Source organism: Panthera uncia, chromosome F1 (genome assembly GCF_023721935.1).
Source record: "Panthera uncia isolate 11264 chromosome F1, Puncia_PCG_1.0, whole genome shotgun sequence".
In the NCBI taxonomy this organism is placed as follows: Eukaryota; Metazoa; Chordata; class Mammalia; order Carnivora; family Felidae; genus Panthera; species Panthera uncia.
The window spans coordinates 56,333,954-56,356,841 of record NC_064813.1 but is presented as its reverse complement, the minus strand read 5'-3'; the positions used below and the strand labels follow the sequence as shown (position 1 = coordinate 56,356,841).

At 47.9% G+C, this 22,888-nt stretch overlaps 1 protein-coding gene across 1 annotated transcript in view; it reads right to left on the bottom strand.

The window, feature by feature from the left end:
- MTARC1 (mitochondrial amidoxime reducing component 1) overlaps nt 1–21,056 on the bottom strand; it is a 28,569-nt gene extending 7,513 nt beyond the window's left edge. The window contains exons 1-6 of the mRNA XM_049634583.1: nt 20,140–21,056; nt 16,709–16,882; nt 11,132–11,294; nt 10,037–10,177; nt 5,713–5,774; nt 5,544–5,615 (exon numbers count right to left, since the gene is read on the bottom strand). Of these exons, the coding sequence (XP_049490540.1) occupies nt 5,544–5,615; nt 5,713–5,774; nt 10,037–10,177; nt 11,132–11,294; nt 16,709–16,882; nt 20,140–20,426 (899 nt within the window). The 5' untranslated portion in view covers nt 20,427–21,056. The remainder of the gene's footprint in view (nt 1–5,543; nt 5,616–5,712; nt 5,775–10,036; nt 10,178–11,131; nt 11,295–16,708; nt 16,883–20,139) is intronic.
- Nucleotides 21,057–22,888: the final 1,832 nt, after the last annotated feature.

The window sequence follows — 22,888 nt, the reverse complement described above, 5'->3', positions numbered from 1 at the left end:
TTTAATGGGGGGGAGGGGCAGAGAGACAGAAGGAGAGAGAGACTCTTAAGCAGGGCCCATGCTCAGCACAGAGCCTAACTCGGGCGGCGGGGCGTGATCCCACAGCCCTGGGATCATGACCTGAGCCGAAATCAAGAGTCAGAGGCTTAACTGACTGAGCCACTCAGGTGTCCTTTCTCCATGTCTTTTTATCTTGCTTTGCATTTTACTGGCTCAGAGACTCCTATGGGACACCACCCCTCGTCCACCTCCCCGTGCGTTATAATTCTACCTTTTCCTCAAGGCCTAACTCAAATGCCACATCTCCTAAGAAGGAAGCCCAGGATCCCCCAGCCGGGAGTATCTTTCCCACCCTCGATTTTCCCTGCCGGCTCCTGGAACATTCACATGCCTTGTCCTAGAGTCAAGGCACATGTCTACCTGTCTGCAAGATTGGTGGGGGGGGGGGGGGTCCCTGGAGAGCAGGGACTGTGGCAAACTCCCTTGTACTGCTCACAGGTCACCAGTGACCCACAATCATTTGTTGAATGGATGAATGTGTTGGTGAGCAAAACCCTCTAGTCGAATCAGTATGAACATCTTCGTCAGGCCGAAAACACGAGCAGCACAGGAGGGCACAGGGGCAGATGTGTGGGAATAACATGGCAAGATTCTCCCCTTACCCCCCTGAACCGGGAGAAAGTTTTCCTCCAGTTTCGCACTTAAGCTAACTCCAATTTTACATCACCTATTTATTTAAAACATTTTTTTAGAGAGAGGGAGAGAGGGAGGAATGACGGGAGCAGGGGAGAGGGGCAGAGGGAGAGAGAGAGAATCTCAAGCAGGCTCCCCACTCAGTGCAGAGACCGATGTGGGGCTCGATCCCACAACCCCGGGATCATGACCTGAGCGGAAATCGAGAGTCGGATGCTCAACAATCGACTGAGCCACCCAGGCACTCCAAAACATTTTGATAGAAAACATTAATTTTATTCTACAGTGCTTTAAAAAGAAAAAAAAAAAACGTTTGTGGCAACCTGGTCCTAATTTCGTTCATCGGATCAGAGGGGGCAGATGAGCCACTGGAGAGGATCAAATCCAGAGGCCCCTCGCCAGGCTGCAGGCACCTTGCCTGACCGGCTCACTGCCAAGGGCGCCTGAGAACCGAGGTCTGGCCCCTCCACCCACAGTCACTAGGCTTCCTACCCAGGATGCGACTGATCCTTGGTCATCCATATTCCTTGCGAGTGTGGACACAGGCCTGGAAAAACTGAGTGGGTTGCTATTAAGTCTTCTACACAAAGGTTTGGCCATTCATAGGTTTCACCTGCCTTCTCCCATCAACCACTCACATATACACTCACTCCCCCCACCAGGTAACTGAGAGTGCAGGGCCCCTTGCAGCCCGGCCCCTCAAACAGCGCAAAACGGGGCAAGAAGGTTGGTTTGTACAAGCGCAGGTTTGGTCACCTGGTTCGCAGGCGGCAGTCCATTTCGGCGCCTGGGAATCGAAACAGGAAGCGCTGTGGCAGCGGTCGAGCCCTCCAGGGTTCCCCTACAACCCTCCCCCACTCTTGTCCCACCTTCCGGTCCCTTTAACACGGTCCCCCACCCCTCCCCGCAGGGACGCGGCAAGACCCCATAAACGAGTTCATCGGCGACCCCTTGTGGACATGAGTGGGTACTGCAAGCGGTCTGCAAATTCATGTGCACACCGAGCTTTGTTCAACAGACGGCAGAGTGCTGTATCTTGTGGGGATCGCCTACGATTTTTCTTCCCCGCATATGTACTTTTTGGTGGGGATTAATAAATTACAAACGCATTTAAAGGTTCCTTTCTTAATGCATTTTCCTTTTTTAATGAGTAGGGAACCTACAACTTCTCTGAGCAGGAGGTCCAAGCCCCTGTGTTTAACTTCAACAGAGGTCTCCAAACTGCAAGGGTAAGTGTGACTGGAAACGCTGCCACCTGTAAAGTACGTGCACCGGTGCCGGCTGCTGCCCATTATCACTCTGCCCGGTCTGCTCGCTTACTGGTCAATGCCCAGGCCGTGGCTACAAGCATGGTCTCTGGTCACGTCTGGGTCCCCACCTTGGGGCACAGGCCACTTCTGAGACCTCACAATCTACTACCTCAATGGCCAGGGTAAGAATTAAACAGCACTGGGGGGCACCTGGGGGATTCTGTGTCTCCCTCTCTCTCTCTGCCCCTCCCCCACTCATGCTCGCTCGCTCTCTCTCTCTCTCTCTCTCAAAATATAAATAAATGTTTAAAGAAACCTTTTTTTTTTTTTTTTAAAGAAAAGAATAGTTCCATCTCCATATTTTCCCACCTCCCCTCCTCCTCTGTGCCGCCCGCTCTGAACTTTTCCCAGGCAAGGGCTCCCCTGGGTTTGGCCCACGGATGGTCTGCAGCGCCTGACCTATTTCTTCTCTTGTTGCTCTGCCACCTGCATTCTGCCAGCGGGCGCCAGGCCTCCGCGGGTGAGGCTGGCAGACAGGTCTCCTGACTGGGGACCAGCAGGCACCACACTCCCGGGCACCTGAGGACACGGCAAAACGCAAAGCAGTCTGGCGTCGGAGCGACCTGCCTGAGAGTGGGGAAGGTGTTCTGGACGCTACTGTTTGCTTTGCTTTGCTTCCCGTGATTTATGTCCCGAGGCCCGGCCTCTCTCTTCCAGATTTATGGCCACCTGTCCTGGGGAGAGCATAAATTACTACCTCTATGGCAGCTCCAATCCCCATCAGAGACAGGGGAAGATACCTAGGTGGGCTGCTCCCTCTCCGGGGGGATTAGGAGCCATGGGCGGGTTGGGGGGTGCTGGGCTGCAGAAAGCCTGCAGACCATTGGGAGAGCTCTGCTGGTTCCCGCGACCCCCGCCTGCTTGTCCTCACTCTGTGTGGGGGTCAATTATCCTCCCTCTCTAAACACAGATTCCCGATGCAGGAGGCTGTTCCCACCAACAGAGACACTCTCTAAATCCAGAGGAAGGGGGTGACAGACACCAAGTCACGTGATGGGGGAGAGAGAGAACAGGACGCACAGAAAAAGGGTGATGGTCAATTCCTACAATCGCTCAGCTGGTCTGCACACAGAAGCATCCAGATCTGTCCTACCCGGCTTGTTTCAGAGGGAAGAACACCCATGGCCTGCACGAGAGGGGGACCAGCCGACGCTCGGGACAGCTGGCCGCAGAGCCAGGGTTCCCGGCTCCCGGGACAGGGCTCTTTCCCGGGCCACCTGCCCCTCTCCCGGCAGCTCCTTTACGGCCACAGGAAGTAGGAAGACCAAGTTCTGCTTTGTTCTGCCGCTGAATGAGTGAGTGCATTTGGAGGCATAGCTGGTCTGTCGTTGCTGCTTCTCAAAACCCCACTCCCCTTACTAATATTCCAACACACATAGTATTTATTATTACAGCTCCCAAACATGCACACAAGTTAAAAGAATTTTATAGCAAACACCCACTTACTCATCACCTGGACACTACATGTAACACTTTACTGTATTTCCTTCATCACATTTTATCCATCCCTCAATTCATTATATGTACATTTTTGCATTTGCAAATAATTCGCGGACATCAGTGGACTTCACCTCTACACAGTTCAGCTGGCATATCATATCCTAGAGTTAAAATTTTCGTTACTTTTTCTGGGGTGGGGGGGAAATGTACATGCAGTGAAATATACAACTCTCAAGTATGCTATGATATTACGTTCTTCTTTAAAGTTTATTTTATTTTTGAGAGAGAGAGAGACAGCACACAAGTGGGAGAGGGGCAGAGAGAGAGAATCCCAAGCAGACTCTGTGCTCACAGTCCAGAGCCCCCCACGGGGCTCGATCTCACGAACCCTGAGACCATTACCTGAGCCAAAATCAAGAGCTGGACGCTTAACCAACTGAGCCACTCAGATGCCTCGATCATATTAAGTTCTTAATATTAGGTAATAAATATTAAGTTAAAGTGAGAAAGTTAATTAATGTTGTTTTGAGCATTGAGGAATCCACAGTGCCCCTGAAAATGATGAGAGCTGCCTTGGGCTGTCTGTACCTCTCTTGGAATGTTCCTGCAACTCTACACCCAGCGGTGGGAACCCAGGTGAAAAGCAGCCATTTGCTATTCATTTCAAGAATACCTCTCCCGGGGCGCCTGGGTGGCTCAGCCAAAGCGTCCGACTTTGGCTCAGGTCATGTCGTGGTTCGTGAGTTCAAGCCCCGCGTCAGGCACTGTGCTGACAGCTCAGAGCCTGGAGCCTGCTTCAGATTCTGTGTCTCCCTCTCTCTCTGCCCTTCCCCCACTCACACTCTGTCCCTCTCCCTCAAAAATAAATAAACATTTAAAAAGAATTTTAAAGACTGCATATAAAAATATTTTTTTCTCATAATTCCATTACCACAAGAGCACCTCCATTCATGTTTTTGTTTATAAATTTCTAGTCCTGGGGGCGCCTGTGTAGCTCGTTTGGTTGAGTGTCCAACTCTCAATGTCAACTCAGGTCACGATCCCAGGGTCATGGGATTAAGCCCATGTCAGGCTCCAGGTTAAGCATGGAGCCTGCTTGGAATTCTCTCTCTCTCTCTCTCTCTCTCTCTCTCTCTCCCTCTGCCCTTCTCCCCCACTCACTCTCTGTCTCTCTAAAGGAAACAAAAAACAAAACAAAACCTTCCAGCCCTTTATTTACTCATGTGCTTTTATATATTTTAAAAAGTAAAATCAAATAAAAAATAAATATGTGTGCTATTTTGTTATCAGCTTTTAAAACAATGTTATTTTAACTATCTTTCGATGCCATTTAAACTTATCTCTGTAACTGTATCTTTCACTTAAAATGTTTTATTATGAATACTTTAAAGTTAACATAAAAGTAGAAATGCTGATGGGGCACCTGGGTGGCTCAGTTGGTTGAGCGTCTGACTTTGGCTCTGGTCATGATCTCACGGTTCGAGAGTTCGAGCCCCACATCATGCTCCCTGCTGTCAGCCCAGAGCCTGCTTCAAATCTTCTGTTCCCCTCTCTCTGCCCCTCCCCCTGCTCTGTGTGTGTGTGTGTGTGTGTGTGTCTCAAAAATAAATACACATTTAAAAAAAAAAAAGTAGAAATACTGCCATCAAAGCCCATATAATTATCACCCAGATTCTATTTATCAAAGTTTTGACACAATTTTCCATGTGACCTTTTGTGTGTGTGTGTGCTGTAGTAATAATACAGCACATCCCAGACATCATGTCATTTCCCCTAATTACTTCAACACCCTTCTCCAAAATATATGTATCTATCTTATATCCAAGTGCCATTATCACACCTAATAAACATTTGGTATCATCAAATACTCAGTTCCAAATTTGCCAAAATATCTAAACAATGCATTTCTTAAATCGGTTCCTTTGAATCATGAATTCTGAATGAGAAATATAGTTATTTATGCAAGGAGACATTCTGGGAACCATGGCACCCAGGAATATCTCCCCAGTTACCCAGTCACTAGGACCCCCCTCGGCTTCAAGACTGTGTGTTCGTGCTATTTTCTCTGCTTCCCAGAGACGTTGAGGTGCCTGCTCCTACCTCTTCAGGGTCTCCAGCGGCTCCTTCCTGCTCATGACGCCAGTGTCTGGGTCCACCGTGGTTAAAATGCACCTGGACACACACACACACAGCATCATACAAGGGACAAAGCAGGCTGACCTCGGCCCTCCCACCGTCTCCACTCCGGGGGTGGAAGGAAGTGCCTTACCTGGAACAAGCCGTTACTCTTTTCAGTATGACGTCACCAATAAGAAGCTCATCCCAAGAATCCTACGGGGACAAAGCACAAAATTCATAAGGGCACTTCCGAGCCTTAGCTGTGACACACCTGTGTAGGGACTTCGCATGAGCTGACACCTAATGAAGCCACTTATACCATAGATGGGAGACTTTTACACCAGTCCCGAGAAGCCACACACCCTCCTGTCCTCTCTCTGCCTATGACAGTTCATGCCCCTATAGTGAAATGCTCCCTCTGCTCTCACTGATAAAACTGCAATCAAAATTCATCTCCCGAGCGCCTGGGTGACTCAGCCGGTTAAGCGTCCAACTGCAGCTCAGATCATGATCTCGTGGTTCATGAGTTCAAGCCCCGCGTCGGGCTCTGTGCTGACAGCACAGAGCCTGGAGCCTGCATCAGATTCTGTGTCTCCCTCTCTCTCTCTGCCCCCCTGCCACTTGTGCTCTCTCTAAAAAATAAATAAATACACTTAAAAAAAAAAAAAAGAAACTCCCCTTCCTGACTGATCCCATTGGACTCAAGGAGGAGTGAATGGAGGGGTTGGGATTGACAGAGGGTGTGGGTGACAGAAAGGACATGGACAGGGGGTCACTCTAAACTATGCATGCCTCTGCTGGACCTAGATCCTTAGGACACTGATATGTTCACCTTGAATCTCCCCTTGCAGATACGAACAAATCAAGAGTACTCCCCACACCCTTATGGGCTCCACCGCAGGGAGCTTCTCAGGCATTTGCCCACAGCCGGGGTCACTGGTGCCTACTTTTCAGGACAAATAAAATCAATGGACTAGCACCCCCTCGAATCCAGCAGGGGAGACAGGGCATACACACAGGAAAAGTTAATGATCAATATATTTTTGAGGGTTCCAGAAAATTCGAGAGAAAGCAAAAATTGGAGAGAAACCCACACTGTGCGTGGGTTTAACTACACAGGCAAGAATTGACCTGGAGGTTTTAGAAGAACAAGCCCTCAGGCTGCTCTGGTCAGGGGAGGTTTTAAGGAAAAGATAGGATTTGAATGGAACCTTCCAGAACAGAGACTTTGGAAGGCACAAAAGAAGGGTGAGGAGACTGGGGAAATAATTAGAAGGAAGACACGGAAGAGACATAGAACATCTAATCATAGTCCTGAACTTCTTACCCTGGGAGAGAAGTGCCAGCTGCCTCAGGGCTGAAGACAAAAATTCATGAGCTAAAACCAACCTGCCCTGTCCGGTGTGATCACAAGCCAGAGACCTGGAGACTCAGAAATTTAACTCTCGGAGTGTATATCATTCTTGCTATATGTATTGCAGCTGGTTTTTTAATGTTCTTATTTATTTTTGAGAGAGAGAGAGAGAGAGAGAGAGCACGCGCGCACAAGTGGGGGAGGGGCAGAGAGAGAGAGTGAGGTATTGCAGCTTTTAAGCATAAAATGGGTCTCTTAACCATAGGTCCAAAAAAGCTGGGCCCCTGGGGTTAGAGAAGCCCCAGCCTGTTCTGTGTGTGTTTGTCCACCAGGGGGCACCATGGTCATAAAAAAACATAAAAGATCCAAGAGACGAGAAATGTGGGCTCTGTTAGGAAATTAATTAATTACTAATTAATTTATGTGCACCAGAAACTGTTGGGGATCGAGTCACAGATAAATAAGGTAAAAAATTCCATAATAAGGGAAGCCAGAGATGTAAGCGGGTCCAAGCCCTGAGCCCTGTGATACTCGGGCCTTGAGCTGACCCCTAGCGGCCCTGTCATCTCCCAATCCGTCGGTGCTAACAACATCCTTGTGGTCACCTAACACCCTGCATTCACCACCTTCGTTGCCTGTCTTGCTGGCCTGTTCACAATCTGATCGCCTTAGGAGAAACAACCATGTTTCTTCAATCCTGTTTTCCACAGTGCAGGGGACCCAGTGGGACTAACTCATCGTGCAATGAGTGACATACTACTGTAGTCAGTTAAGTGTCCAACTCTTGGTTTCAGTTCAGGTCATGATCTCATGGTTTCGTGAGTTCGAGCCCTGCATGGGGCTCCACCCTGACAGCGTGGAGCCTGCTTGGGACTCTCTGTCTTCCTCTCTCTCTGCCCCTCTCCCACTCGGCTGTCTCCGTCTCTCTCAAAATAGATAAATAAACTTAAAAAAAAAAAAAGAGTGACATGTTATTATAAAATGAGCTCAGCCACAGTGTTGTATTAACATCCAATTTAAAATGTGAAATGTTCCCAGCTAGGAAACACTCAGAGTTATAAAGAAATGAAGGCCTCTAAAACAAGATTCAGTTCAAACAAATGTAAATCTGAGGTCCTACTCTGAGAGAGCTGTCTCCGCTCATTTTATCTACATCTGACCATCTCAGAACTTTGGGGCAGGAAACGTCATCAACATGACCCAGGGCACAAGGATCGCAAAGGGGAAGGAAGCTTAAAGTTGGTCACAGTTGAGGGAATGCTTCAGTCAGGCTCCTTCACTCTGATTATAGGAAAGAGACCATCCCCCACCTCTCTATGACACTTTCTAAGAGCTTTTCCACAGATTGGTATAGACCTTGATTCTTACAGCTGCCATCAGGGGAGCTGAAATCATCTGCATTTTACAACTGCAAGAAGCAAAGGCCTTGAGGGGTTCAAGGACTTGTCCAGGGTCAAACAGCCACTTATTGAAGCAGGTGGATTCAAACCCAGGTGTCCCAACCTCACATATGCCCCTTAGAATGTTCAGAGTTCCTTTGGCACATGGTACTGTCTGGGTTCAAGACCCAGCTCCTCCACTTTGTGCCATGGGATAGCCTTAGGCGAGCCAGGTCACCTCCCCAGGCCTCTCCCTTCCACCTTATAAAAAGGGAATAATGACCTTCACCTCCCCAGGCTGCAAAGCACAGTGTGAGCATTAGGTGGAAGCCACTACCCTTTTCCTTTTTCTGAGAAGGAAAACCCTCAGGAGAAACTGCTTTCCTGGCCTCCACTGGTACAAGACAAATATCAATGAGACGATCAAAAGCAACCAACACTGATTTTCCCCTCTTGTCTGAGTCCAGCTGAACTGTGCTGGATGTGAGCAAGGACAGATGAGCTCCCTTGTCACAGTGGAACGTGGAGGGACAGCCCAGGGCAGGCTCTCGGGGATAGCGCACGTTTCCCGCCTTATACTAGAAGCTGACCTGCCATCTTTGGAAAGCTTGGCATGTTTAGAGCGTTTGACGTAAAACATCAGAAGTGGATTTGGAGGTACTTTTACTGCCCGTCACTGACTGATACTGCATTTATACTTTTGACGAGTCACCTTAGCCAACCTGACCCTTTGACAAACCCGTAAGGTAATCCTAGGCATAAAGGATCACTCCATTCTCCAGGCAGGTACACAAGCCTACACAGAGTCATGCAGAGGCCAGCAAGGAAGCTGGAGGCGGACCTCAGAGCCTCGGGTTTGAGTGTGGGCTTCAGTTTCCTAGATTGCTTCTTTCAGCACACCTAGCTCTGTCCTCACAGTAAGACGGAAAGGCAGAATCCGTCTCCCTGAGTATAAGGGAGTAAGACTCAGTCACTTGGACTCAGTTCTTCCCCTGCCCTTTACCTCCACTTTCCATCTACAAACACCCACCACCAGAACTCTGGAACTCCCATCTGAGAGCTGGTGCCTCTGTCAAGTACCCACATCTGGATGGTTGCCACTCACCAAGCCTCTAGGCCACCGACCTCTGCCTTCATGGTCAACAAGGAAAAGAACCAATGAAATATCCAAAGACAATGACAAAGGTAAATCTGCTGCCAGAATCATGTGACACCGTGGAAGCCCTTCATGCTAAGCCACAGTGCAGGCATCTGAGGGCAGATTGAGGGTGGCACTGGAAGAATTTTATAGGCCATCCAGCTGGGGAACCCCACCCCCGACGCTGCAGCAGCCATACTGTAAATGCCTATCTTTCCCCAGGGACCATCAGTTGAACAGGAAAGCTAACTTCAACAAGACATGAGTATACCCTGCCTTTGTTCCATGGCCCACACACATCACGTATTTTATGCTACGTAAATTTGGCTCAAAAACCAATCCACCTACTGGGAATTATGCTGAGGAGTCTCAGACCCTGAACTGCTCCCTGTACACCAGCACCTCCACTTCATCTATATCTGTGTCCTCCGTGCTGATGTGTGAACTAATCAGGTGCTCAAGAACTCAAAAAACTGAATGGACCAGCATACCACCAATAACGCATGAATCCTTTGGAATAATCTAAAGCAACATCAAAGAATTTCATACCTTAAAAAAAAAAAAGTTAAATCCAAGGAAAGGGCAAAGGAAAGCAACTTGTTACCTCTGCATAGACACCACACCCTGAAATGACGATATTGGGCCTGAAGTTAGCCACTTTAACTTTCTTCTCCAGCCTGGAGTTGAGATCTGCCAAAGATGCCTCAGAGAGAATCAAGAAGGGGCTGGCATCTGAGTACGCAATCTGGGAAGGAAACAGAAGTGGTTAGAACGTGGCACACAGAGGTCATATGTGGTTAGTTCCTAGAACCCTCCCCTCCCCAGTTCCCAGCACACATACACACACACACACACACACACACACACACACACACTATTTCTAAGTATTTCTTTAGTTCTTTATATAGAAAAGTCACAGTGGTTCAGAAATCTTAAAGAGCCTTGCAGATAATAGGAATTACATGATGGAATGAAAAAAAAACGTGGCCTTGGGATCCTAAAGCTGCCACTGGCCAAGTCCCCTTGAGGAAGTCACTCCACCTTTCTAAGCCTCAACTTCTCCAGTGCTGATGAGCTTCATGACCTCATTATGGATGATAAAAATATTCCCTGATTCCACGGATACCTATTTTGATGCCTCCTGCAAATCAACATCAAGTACTTTTACTGACTATATATGGAATTTTTTTTAATGGCCATAGGAATTGTGCTACCAACCCCTCCTTTTACCATGAATCCTTACATTCCTATAAGGGCCAACTTAGTCACTTTAAGTCTATGGATCTCCATGCCCACACTCGTTTGCCCAAGCATGATCTGACCATTGCAATCACACCGTAAAAAGGTTGAGCTCCACATACAATTACAGAATAGAGTGGAAAAGTTTTGAAACCCTGTTGGCACTGGAAGGCTTACATAAATAGGAAGGTAGATGGCCATCAGGAAAATGCAAGAGTCCCCCAAATCAAGAAACACAGAGGAAGTTCCCAAAGGAAGGGCTTTAATTTTGCCTGTTCCTTAGAATCCCCAGCTGCTGTTCAGGCCAAGCTTCCTGGGAGCTGTCTGGCAAAATGACAGAGCAGAACTCAGCGACATGCTGCCCTGCCTGATGGGCTGCACGTGACTGCTGTGCACTCCTGAGAAAGCCTGCCTTCCACAGGACACACCGAAGGCCAAAGCCAAGGAATGCTCCTCTGACCTGGTCTGTGGGCTGGAACACATCCATTATTTGGTGAGAACTTCTCGGTCGCATGTGAGGCTCATAGTGCACCAGGCGGTAGGGCTGTGTCTTCAGGAAGCTAGTAATCCACTGGGCCGCAGCCTCCCCACAGTCCCTGCCCTCGATCTCCAGGCCGTGCACTCTGCAGGGAGTGGCAGGAGTAAAGCCTGGTCATGGCTCTGAAAACATGGGACACCCTACCATGTCCTACACATATCAAAAAGCTGTGATGTCTTGGGGCAGCTGGGTGGCTCAGTCAGTTGAGCATCCGACTCTTGATTTCAGCTCAGGTCATGATGCTAAGGTGGTGGGATCAAGTTCCATGTCGGACTCCATGCTGAGAATGCAGCCTGCTTAAGATTCTCTCTCTCTTTGTCTGTCTCTCTCTCTCTCCCTCTGCCCTTCACCTACTCATGCTCTCTCTCTCTCTCTCTCAAATTAAAAATTTAAAAGAGAGAAGAAGAAGAAGAAGAAGAAGAAGAAGAAGGAGGAGGAGGAGAAGGAGAAGGAGAAGAAAGAAAAGCTGTGATGTCACTGCGATTCTTTAATTATCAGGAAACATGATTTTAGCCTGGTCCTGCCTCTGAACCACTGTGTAAACACAAATGAAGTCACAGTTTCCAGCCTTGCTTTATCCAGGTTTACAATAGAATGATACATGCCTGTGCCTCCCTATCTGGAAGGAATGCACGGGAGAAGAAAATCAGATCGGATGTTTGAAAAGATACTGAGTTCTCCAGAGGAAAACAAATGCATCAGTATCAAGTAAACTCAAAATTACTGCAAAATCTGGTCCACGCAGCTGGATAGCAGCCAGAAGTCTTTATTAATAGGGTCCGGCGATATTTTACCAGTATGATGATAATACAACTAGATTCAGCAACGTATGTGAAAATGTTCTATAAAATCTAAAACAGTATAGATAATACTCATAATCTAATTTGGGAGCACCTTGGGTGACTCAGTTAAGCATCTTGGTTTCAGCTTGAGTCATGATCTCACAGTTCAGGGGATCAGGCCCTGCGTGGGGCTCCGTGATGATAGCGTGGAGCCTGCTTGGGATTCTCCCTCTCCCTCTGTCTCTGCCCCGTCCCTACTGGCAGGCTCTCTCTGTCTCTCTCAAAATAAATAAGCTTAAAAATAATAAAATCAAATTAATTAATTAAATTAATTTAATTAAACTAAAAAGATAAAATTTGCATCAAAACATGTCCCATTATAAAATAACAGGGGGCACCTGGGTGGCTCAGCCGGTTGAGCGTCCGACTTCAGCTCAGGTCGTGATCTCACAGTTTGTGGGTTTGAGCCCACGTCGGACTCTGTGCTGACAGCCCAGAGCCTGGAGCCTGCTTTGGATTCCACGTCTCCCTCTCTCTCTGTCCCTCCCCTGCTCTCACTCTGTCTCTCAAAAATAAATAAACATTAAAAAAAAATTTTTTTTAATAATAACAATAATAGGGACCCCTGGGTGGCTCAGTCGGCTAAGCGTCCAACTTTAGCTCAGGTCGTGATCTCACAGTTCGTGGGTTCGAGCCCCGAGTTGGGCTCTCTCTATGCTGACAGCTCAGAGCCTGGGGCCCACTTCAGATTTTGTGTCTCCCTCTCTGTCTGCCCCTCCCCTACTTGCATTCTGTCTCTCTCTGTCTCTCAAAAATAAATTAACTTAAATAAATAAATAAATAAAATAATAATCTAATTTGATTTGATTGCTACTAATAAGCATAGGATTTGAAGTCTCCCCCACTCTCCCTGATATACAGCATGCAGGACAGTATGGGAGTTATACGTATCTCACAGCTGCAGAGAGGAAAGAAACACTTCGGATAGGCCAGTGTTTCTAAAGTGTAGGACCATTGCTACTGTGGGTATTCAAGACAATGGTAGTACTTGGGTACAACAGGAAAGAATGGTGAACTGCACAGAGAGAAAGTAATTCTATTCAGTTTCATGATAGGAAGTCCCGAATGTCCAGCAACACGTGATGATAATCTCTTTCTAAAAAGGAAAAACAGACCTCAGGTCCAGAAACCTCTACGGGCAATAATTTCTGGCTAGAATTAGGTAACATTCCATTTGTAGCATATTTATTATTTCAGTGAACTCCTCCACCGGGAAAGTTGTCTAGGTATCCCTATACGGTTCCCTTTTTAAATAAATGCATTCAACGTTTGTTTGTTTTTAAGCTGAATCAATTGGAAGAAAAGCATTACGTAAAAACAGTTGACCCTTGAACAACATAGAGGTTAGAGGTGCCAACCCCCCATGCAGTCAAAAATCCACCTAGAACTGATGACTCCTCCAAAATGTAACTATGCAGAGCCAACTGTTGACTAGAAGTTCCACAGTAACGTAAACAGTTGATGGACACATATTTTGTGTGCTCTATGTATTCCATACCATATTCCTTCAATACAGTAAACAAGAGAAAAGAAAATGTTACTAAGAAAATCTTAAAGAGGAAATGCATTTATAATGCTGTACTGTATGTGTTGAAAACAATCTACATGTAAGTGGATGTGCAGAGTTCAAACCTGTATTGTTCAAGGTTCAACCATGAGAGAGGTGGTCTGTGACCAGCATGAATCACGGTTGTGTTGTGCAAATGCCCAACGTTTGAGAAAGAGGAGTCAGGTAGACCTACTTGGGTGTGAATCCTGTTCCCACAAATGACTAGCCCAGTGACCTTGGAGGATATTTCTTACTCTGTGCCTTAGTTTCTTCATCTATAAAATGGGGATATGGGAATGCAAGCTGGTGCAGCCACTCTGGAAAACAGTATGGAGGTTCCTCAAAAAATATGGAGGTTCCTAAAAATAGAACTACCCTACGACCCAGCAATTGCACTACTAGGCATTTATCCAAGAGATACAGGGGTGCTGTTTTGAAGGGACACATGCACCCCCATGTTTATAGCAGCACTATCAACAATAGCCAAAGTATGGAAAGAACCCAAATGTCCATCGACGGATGAATAGATAAAGGAGATGTGGTATATATATGCAATGGAGTATTTCTCAGCAATCAAAAAGAATGAAATCTTGCCATTTGCAACTACATGGATGGAACTGGAGGGTGAAATTATGCTAAGTGAAATTAGTCAGAGAAAGACAAAAATCATCTGACTTCACTCATACGAGGACTTTAAGAGACAAAACAGATGAACATAAGGGAAGGGAAACAAAAATAATATAAAAACAGGGAGGGGGAAAAACCTAAGAGACTCAAATATAGAGAACAAACAGAGGGTTACTGGAGGGGTGGTGGGAGGGAGATGGGCTACACGGGGAAGGGGCACTAAGGCAGCTACTCCTGAAATCATTGTTGCATGATATGCTAACTCATTTGGATGTAAATTTTAAAAAATAAAAAATTAAATTAAAAACTAATAAAAATAAAACAAAAACAAAAACAAAAAAATAGTAAAATGGGGATAAAATCACAACCTTCTTCTGAGGGTCAGGGATAATCTATACAAAATCCCCCAAAGCAATTCTCAGGTTTCAGATGTGCTCAGTAGATGGTAGTAATCACTCTGGTTTTGTTTTATTGTTTTGTTTTGTCCAGTTATTTCAGGTTAGCTTTCTTCATAGCAGTCTCTTATGATCCTTCGTATTTCTGTGGTATCAGTTGTAATGCCTCCTCTTTCATTTCTGATATCATCTCAGTCTGCTCTCATTTTAAAATGTTAAAATGCATATTAGGACACCCTCAGGATGAAACAGTATGCTAACATGAAAACTGTTATTTTGAAGATTTTTAATAATATGAAAAGGTACTCAACATATCAACTTAAGAATATGACATTAATCGTGTATTTTTATATTTTTATATTATTTTTACATTGTTTCTTTCCAAGTATGAGCTACAAAGACAGAAAGAAAACATTGGAATATTATTTATAGTTACCTCACAGGTTTTTGTTGACTCCTGTTTTTTTAGTTTAGCATTTTACAATTTTTCAACAATGAATATGTATTATGTTTATAATAAAAAAATCATCAAAATTAAAATAAGAACATATCAGGTCTCAAACTCTAAGACAGTGTCGAAACTATACTGGTATTGCATCTTATAAACTTCTTGGGGTCTTCAGATACTTTTCAGCTAACTCGGATCTATATTTTTTTGCTGTGATGTTACTTTCTATGATAGGCTTGGACTACATAAAAACAAAATGCATTCACAATGCATTTTATTTTATTTTAATTTAATTTTTTTTAACGTTTATTTATTTTTGAGACAGAGAGAGACAGAGCACGAACAGGGGAGGGACAGAGAGAGAGGGAGACACAGAATCAGAAGCAGGCTCCAGGCTCTGAGCCATCAGCCCAGAGCCCGACGCGGGGCTCGAACTCACGGACCGCGAGATCATGACCTGAGCTGAGGTTGGACGCTTAACCGACTGAGCCACCCAGGCGCCCCACAATGCATTTTAATTCGACATACAGAAACTGTGACAAGAGTAGAATTAGACCCAATTCTATTTTCCCATAATGGGATAAAAAGTCAACTCTAGACATGAGCTCTCAGAAGCGAAGCTAGTTTTCCTACACTAATCGCTTCTTGGCAGTCCTTCTAATGTTGGGGAACGAGCCTCTGTACAGAGTGACCTCCTGGTTGAGTCTGTGCCCTCACTACATGCAGACCCATGGGCATCTGTGGCTCAGATCACTCTTCTGGACGTAGGTTTTCTGTCTAGAACTTTCTGTCTAGAACTTCCTTTCATTAGTACCAAATGTTCACAAAACATTTGCGACTTCATAGTTTACAAAAACATTTGCGACTTCTTTCCTAGGTGTGGAAGGTTCCCAGTCTTTCCAGGCAAAATAGGGCAAGTCCTACGGTAATGGTAGATCTAATCTCACCTCCTCCTGGACATTTTCCACTGTCACTCCCACCCCATTTTTGTCCTTTATCCTTATTTCTCTCTCGCTGACATGTGAATATGCTTTTTTCCCATGGTTTTCTACATAGGACTTCTACATAGGACTTCTCTGTCTCTCAGCCCCACATTAACACACATTTCTGAAGCTGCTTCCTTTTATTTTTAAGTTTATTTACTTGTTTTGAGAGAGAGAGTGGGCGAGAGTGCATGTGCACACACAAGCAGGGGAGAGGCAGAGAGAGAGAGAAATAGAGAGAGAGGGAGAGAGAGAGAGAGAGAGAGGGAGAATCCCAAGCACGCTCTGTGCTAAGCAGCACAGAGCCTGATGTGGGGCTCGATCCCAAGAACCGTGAGATCACAACCTGAGCCAAAATCAAGAGTCAGATGCTTAACAGACTGAGCTACCCAGCTGCCCCTTTTCCTTCTTTCCTTCTTTCTCTCTTTCTTCCTTTCTTTCCTCCTTCCTTCCTTTTTTTTTTTGAAGCTGCTTCCTTGTTCCTCTTTGTTTTACATCATCATGATGTTGAGGACTTGGCCCTACATACAGTATGTTCTCAATCAATGGTTAATTATCACCAGTGTCTTTTTTTCAGGACTCCTCCTAGTTCACGCTCCCTCAAAACTGCGTGAATAAATACTCACACAAGGAGTACGACATACCTTTCCCTTACCTGCACTTGTACACAGCATTTGTGGCAGGTGTCTTGATGGGCAACAGCAGGTCCTTCGTGTAGGCTGCACTGAGGGTCAGGGCATCGCCCTCACAAGTCAGGGAAATCAGGACCAGACGGGGTTCCTGCCGAGCAGTGACCATGTTCCCCTTCTCGTTGACCACAAGCCAAAACCTGCCATGTTGAAAACCCAAGAGATGCGTGGCCCAATGTGAAAGGCATCCAGTCACTGCGGGAGCTCTGGTCATGCACAGTCTTCTTTCATTTCCTCCCCATAAGCCTGGTGTGTGTGACTGTGTGTGTGTGTGTGTGTGTGTGTGTGTGTGCGTGTGCGTGCGTGTCTGTCTGTCTGTCCTAAACATCAACTCAACAGCACAGCAAGGCTGAGTCTGTCCCATTATTTCAAAGGGTTTGGTAACCACTCAAGCATCCAATGTATATAATCTCTTCAGAACCTGCAGAGCTCCTTGATGACACAGAAATCAAAGACGTTATCATACTTTCATCTCAACTGCGAGAAGGTCTGACCACTTTTCGTTAAACGTGCCCCGAGAGACGACAGGAAACGATTTCCCAGAAAGACTTGAAGGGCACACGGAAGGAAGCACAATAACGAGATTGTGGCTCTATTGTTCTCAGAGCGTGGACTTCGGCAGAGAAGCATACGATGCTACATGTACCTTGCCAAATCCACCCCCGCCTTTTAAAACATTAATGTTTCAATATTCAGGGCTGTGGATGCTGCAATTTGCTCAAAGGTCTATTGTTACCATGGACGATATTTCTTCTAACCCAAGACTCCTGACCTAGAGGTACTTCCAAGAAAAAAAAGATACATGGAGAAATCAGAGCAACAGGAAACTCTCTGGGGGGGTGGGGCGGTAGGGGGGGGGAGCCATTCCTAAGGGTTATTTCTCAGCTACCAAGGAAGCTGAATATATTGACATTTTGATCATTTCTCACTGGGTCGAGTGACTACAGTTATAGAAGTGAGCTCGTGCTCTTGGAATCCACAGACATAAGATTGAAAGACGGCAAATACGTTAGGGCGTTAAAGCTCCTGTGCGCCACCCCCAGTGGGTCATCATGGTTGAGATGTTTCAGCTACACGAGAAAAATAAGGTTAATGGAAGCCCTTCCCTGAACTGCCGATCGGCCCTCATCCTGGACCCAGTCAGAGCTCTGCCCTGCCCCAGATCCTTGCTCCCAGCACATGAATAGTCTTCTTCGTGTAATAATTCTTCCAGGTGATGATGGCGGTCTGATCTTTCTAAACTACAAATCTAGAAAATTCCACCCCCCCCCCACCCCCCACCCCCCCCCCCCCCCCGTGAAAAATCCCTCCATGGTTCCTGCTTTCAGGATAAAACCCTGAATCTTCAGCAAGGCAGGCAAGGCCCTTCATAACCAGCTGCTCACCAGCCATTCACAACCCCCTGTGCCCTCACGCAGGCCAGCTTTTTAAATGTTTTTAATTATGGTAAAATATATGCAACATCAAATGTCTAGCATGCTCCTCCGTATATCCAAAAGGATTGAAAACAGGGCAGATACGCATACCGTGATGTTCACAGAAGCAATGTTCACAACGCCGAAAGATGGAGGAAACAACCCAAGTGTCCATCAACAGAAAACAGATTTTTTTTTTTTTAATGTGTTCTTAACTATCTTAGGTGCACAATTCTATGACCCTGGGTACCTTCACAATGTTATGCAACCATCACCACTATCTATTTCCAAAACTTTGTCGTCACCCCAAATAGAAACTTTGAACCCATTAAGCAATAACTCCCCCTTCTCTCTCCTCTCCCCTGACCCCCTGGGAAACTTCAATCCACATCCTGTCTCTATGAATTTGCCTACTGTAGATATTTCATATCATTAGAATCATATAATATTTGCCCTTTTGTGTCTGGCTTATTTCACCTAACATGATGCTTGTAAGATCTATGCTGCAGTGTGGATCAGAACTTCGTTCCTTTTTGTGGCTAAACACTATTCCGGGGTGCGTCTATACCACATGTTGTTTATCCAGTCATCTGTTGATGGATATGTGGGTTGATTTCACCCTTGGGCTACTGTGGGTGATGCTGCAGTGAAGGCTGGTGTACTTGTATCTCCGTTTTCAGTCCCTTTCGGTCATTCCCTCAGAGGGCACTAGCCTTTCCCCCAGCATACCTTCCCCCCCGAATCCGGGGTCTTTACCCTCCTGGCCACCCCAGAGAGTTTCTGGGGCTCCTTCTCTGTGCTCCCTGGCACTGGTCACACGGAGTCCGCTATGCCCCTTCTCCTTCAGGCTTGCTGGTAGCATGATGACAAAAATAGCGCCTGCCACAAATGCCAGCTCTTGTAATTATTTATTATCGTATGAGCTCAGTAAATACTCTCAGTCGGTACAGTACAATACCCTTTGCCTCCGGGGCCTACAAAACAAATTCAATACATCGGACCGTCTTTCGGAGTTGGTGACCTCTGTACAAACCATGAAATATCTAGGATTCTCGCCTTGCTTCCAGAAGCAAAGATGCAGAGCTCACCACTCACAAATGTCGTGAATGGCCCTCCGCCTCTCTGCTGCAAGGCGGGGGGAGGGGCGGGGGCGGGCCACGGCCGTCCCCCCTGCCCAGTTCTGGGTTACTTGCAGGAGCTGGGGGCTCGTCTGGAAGGAAAGAGCTTGAGGCGCAGCCTTAGTGAGGCCCGGGGCTGGCCTGACGCCAGACCCGGAAGAGAACAAAGCCGCTCACTCCGGGCCGTTGCAACCTTCGCTGAACCCCAGGAATGCACGCAGATCGTGACTACCCTGATAGGCCATTAATAAAACGACTCTTCACAAAGCACCCACGTGCTAAACAAAACAAGAGTCCTGGCTCCCCCTTTGGGTGGCGCGAACCCCAGTTCCTTTGTTCATAAAAAGAGTGCCGGCGCGCATTAGGGAAACAGAGGCAATAGCACTTCTCCGGCCGCAAGAAGCTTAAGCTTCAACAGCCGTCCTTAGGGGCGCTCCACCTGGGTGCGCCCGTTGAGGGCTGCGCTCCGCCGCCCCAAGTTTCCCCCAAGTTCTCCAGAGACAGTTGAATGAAACTAATGTGGCGGGGACCAATCCCTGGAAGCTCGCCGCCTCTGCTAGATGGGGTTGAAGAAGTTGGAGGGCACGCGACAGACACCTGGGCGCCCCGACCACTGCTCGGCAGGAGCGCAGACGTGAAAGCGCCCGTGGGGGGTGGAAATGCAGCCGTCTCGGGAAAGCGGGTCGGGACACTTAGGCCCTGGGTCTCGGGCCCCTGGGGTCGGCTGTTGGGACGTAGTTGCCCCTCGTTCTCTTTGTCCTTGCCCCATTGAAAGGGAAGGAAGGACCCGCTGGCGGACTCTGCAGACCGCCCCCGCCCCCGCCCGAAGCCCTCCCCGCGGAGCCCCGCCCGGCTCGGCCCTACCTGTCCCGCAGGTGGCCGCAGCGCAGCCCCAGGGCCGTGCACTCCGCCGCGCTCACCGCCACCCCCTTGCAGGACTTGACCGGGTAGATCCAGAGCTGCGCCACCGTGCCCACCTGCTGCAGCCGCCGGCGCCGCCTGGACCGCGCGCGGCGCCAGGCGACGGTCCCCAGCGCCACGGCGGCCAGTCCCAGCGCGGTCACCGCGAGCCAGCCGGGCCGGGGCTGCGCGGGGAGGCGCGACGCGGGGAGGCCGAGGCGGCCCAGGGCCGACGAGCCGGCGGCGCCCATGGCGGAGCGGGCGCGGGCGGCGACAGCTCCGGCGGGCCCTCCGCGGACGCCCAGCCGCCACCGGTCCAGAGAGCGGTCGCCGCCTGGTGCGGCCCTTGGCCCGGAGCCCAAAGGAAGGGCCGCTCCCGAACCCCTTCCGGGCCGCTCGCAGTATCGCACGACCTTCTACCGAGGGGTGGCCCCTGGGGCGCTGCGGTGGGAGGGGGTGGCCCCGCTGCTGCAAGGTCCTCGCCCCACCGCCTCCTCCGCCTTCCGCCGCCTGCGGCTGCAAGGCGGTGCGCCTTCCCCCACGACCGCTACCGCTACAAGTGACCTCTTTATTTACGTATTTATGGGTTTTTATTAAACGTAAAATGGTCAGATACCAAGTTTGCAGGACAAAGCGTGATTTCTAAATTAGAAAGCAGGCAGCGGGGAGATCCCTGTCTTGGGGATAATGGAGGGCTGGCACGGAGTATCCGCTGACCTCCACCACCCTCCCCGCCTGCCAAGCAGGACCAGGGAGCTTGCGGGAGCCGGAATCAGGGCGGCCGGATGCGACCAGGCGCGCAGGGCCGGAGAACAGGGGCTGGCGGGGAGCTGGCCGTGCGCCCGGGCTCTCCGAGCCGCAGGTCGGAGTTGCACTGGGCGGACGAGAGCGCCCTCTGCAGGGCTTAGGGCGCGGTGCGCTCCTCCCGGCAGCCTTCCCCAGGGCCACGGTTTGGAAGGTTGGTACTGGCACAAGATCCGGAGGCTTCAGGGCAGAAGGGAATGTCCAACTGGCGCTGCAGGCACTGACCACAGTCACTGGTCTCTTTCAAATCAGGTCATGTTTCAAACCACAAGGTCAGTCATCAGGGTCAAGGTGGTTTAAGAGAATTAGGCTCCTGGGGCACCTGGGTGGCTCAGTCGGTTAAGCGTCGTACTTCAGCTCAGGTCATGATCTCGCAGTCTGAGTTCGAGGCCCGCGTTGGGCTCTGTGCTGACAGCTCAGAGCCTGGAGCCTGCTTTGGATTCTCTCTGTCTCTCTCTCTCTCTGCCCCTCCCCACTCATACTCTACCTCTCTCTCAAACATAAATAAACATTAAAAAAAAGTTTTTTTAATTATCCTGACACTTGAAAAAGAATGAAACTGCACCTCTACCTTACATCAGACACAAGAATCACCAAAATATGTGACAAGACACCAAAAGCAAAAGAAAAATAAACAAGTTGAACTAGTCAACCTAAAATGCTTGTGTCTGGCAAAAGAAACCATCAACAAAATGAAAAGACAACCTACAGAATGGGAAAAATTATTTACAAGTCATGTAGCTGATAAGGGGTTAATATCCAAAAATTATGAAAAACTCCTACAATTAAATTGCCAAAGAAAAAAAAATCCAATTTAAATATGAGCAGCATTGGGCACTTGGCTGGCTCAGTAGAGCATGCAACTCGATCTCGGGTTCAAGCCCCACATTGGGTGTAGAGATTACTTAAAAATAAAACCTTTAAAACATTTTTTTTTATGTTTATTTATTTTTGACAGAGAGAGAGAGACATAGCATGAGCGGGGGAGGGGCAGCGAGGGAGACACAGAATCCAAAGCAGGCTGCAGGCTCCAAGCTGTCAGCACAGAGCCTGACGCGGGGCTCGAACTCAGACCACGAGATCATGACCTGAGCTGAAGTCCGACGCTCCACCGACTGAGCCACCCAGGCGCCCCTAAAAATCAAATTTTAAAGGGGCGCCTGGGTGGCTCAATCAAACTACTGACTTTGGCTCAGGTCATGATCTCTAGGTTTATGAGTTCGAACCCCACGTGGGGCTCTGTGCTGACAGCTCGTAACCTGGAGCCTGCTTTGGATTCTGTGTCTCCCTCTCTCTCCGCCCCTCCCCCACTTGCGCGCCTGCTCTCTCTCTCTCTCTCTCTCTCTCAAAATAAACATCAAAAAATTTTTAATAAAAATTAAAAAATGAAATCTTTTAAAAAATGAAAACTTAATAGACATTTTCCACATAAGACATACAATCGCAAACAGGTACAGGTACTTGACATCACTCAGCAGGGAAATGGAAATCAGAACCACAGTGAGGTATCACCTCACATGTGTTGGAATGGCTATTATCAAAAAGAGGTAAGTGTTGGGGAGGCTGTGGAGAAGAGGGAAGACTTGTACACTGTTGGTGGCAATGCAAATTGGTGCAGCCACTATGGAAAACAGTTTGGAGGATCCTTAAAATTTAAAAACAGAGCTGCCAGGGCGCCTGGGTGGCTCAGTCAGTTAAGCATCTGACTTCAGCACAGGTCACGATCTCACGGTTCGTGAGTTCGAGCCCTATGTCGGGCTCTGTGCTGACAGCTCGGAGCCTGGAGCCTGCTTCGGATTCTGTGTCTCCCTCTCTCTCTGCCCCTCCCCCTCTCACACTCTGTCTCTCAAAAATAAACATTTAAAAAAAGAATTAACTAATAATAATAAATAAAAACAGAACCGCCATA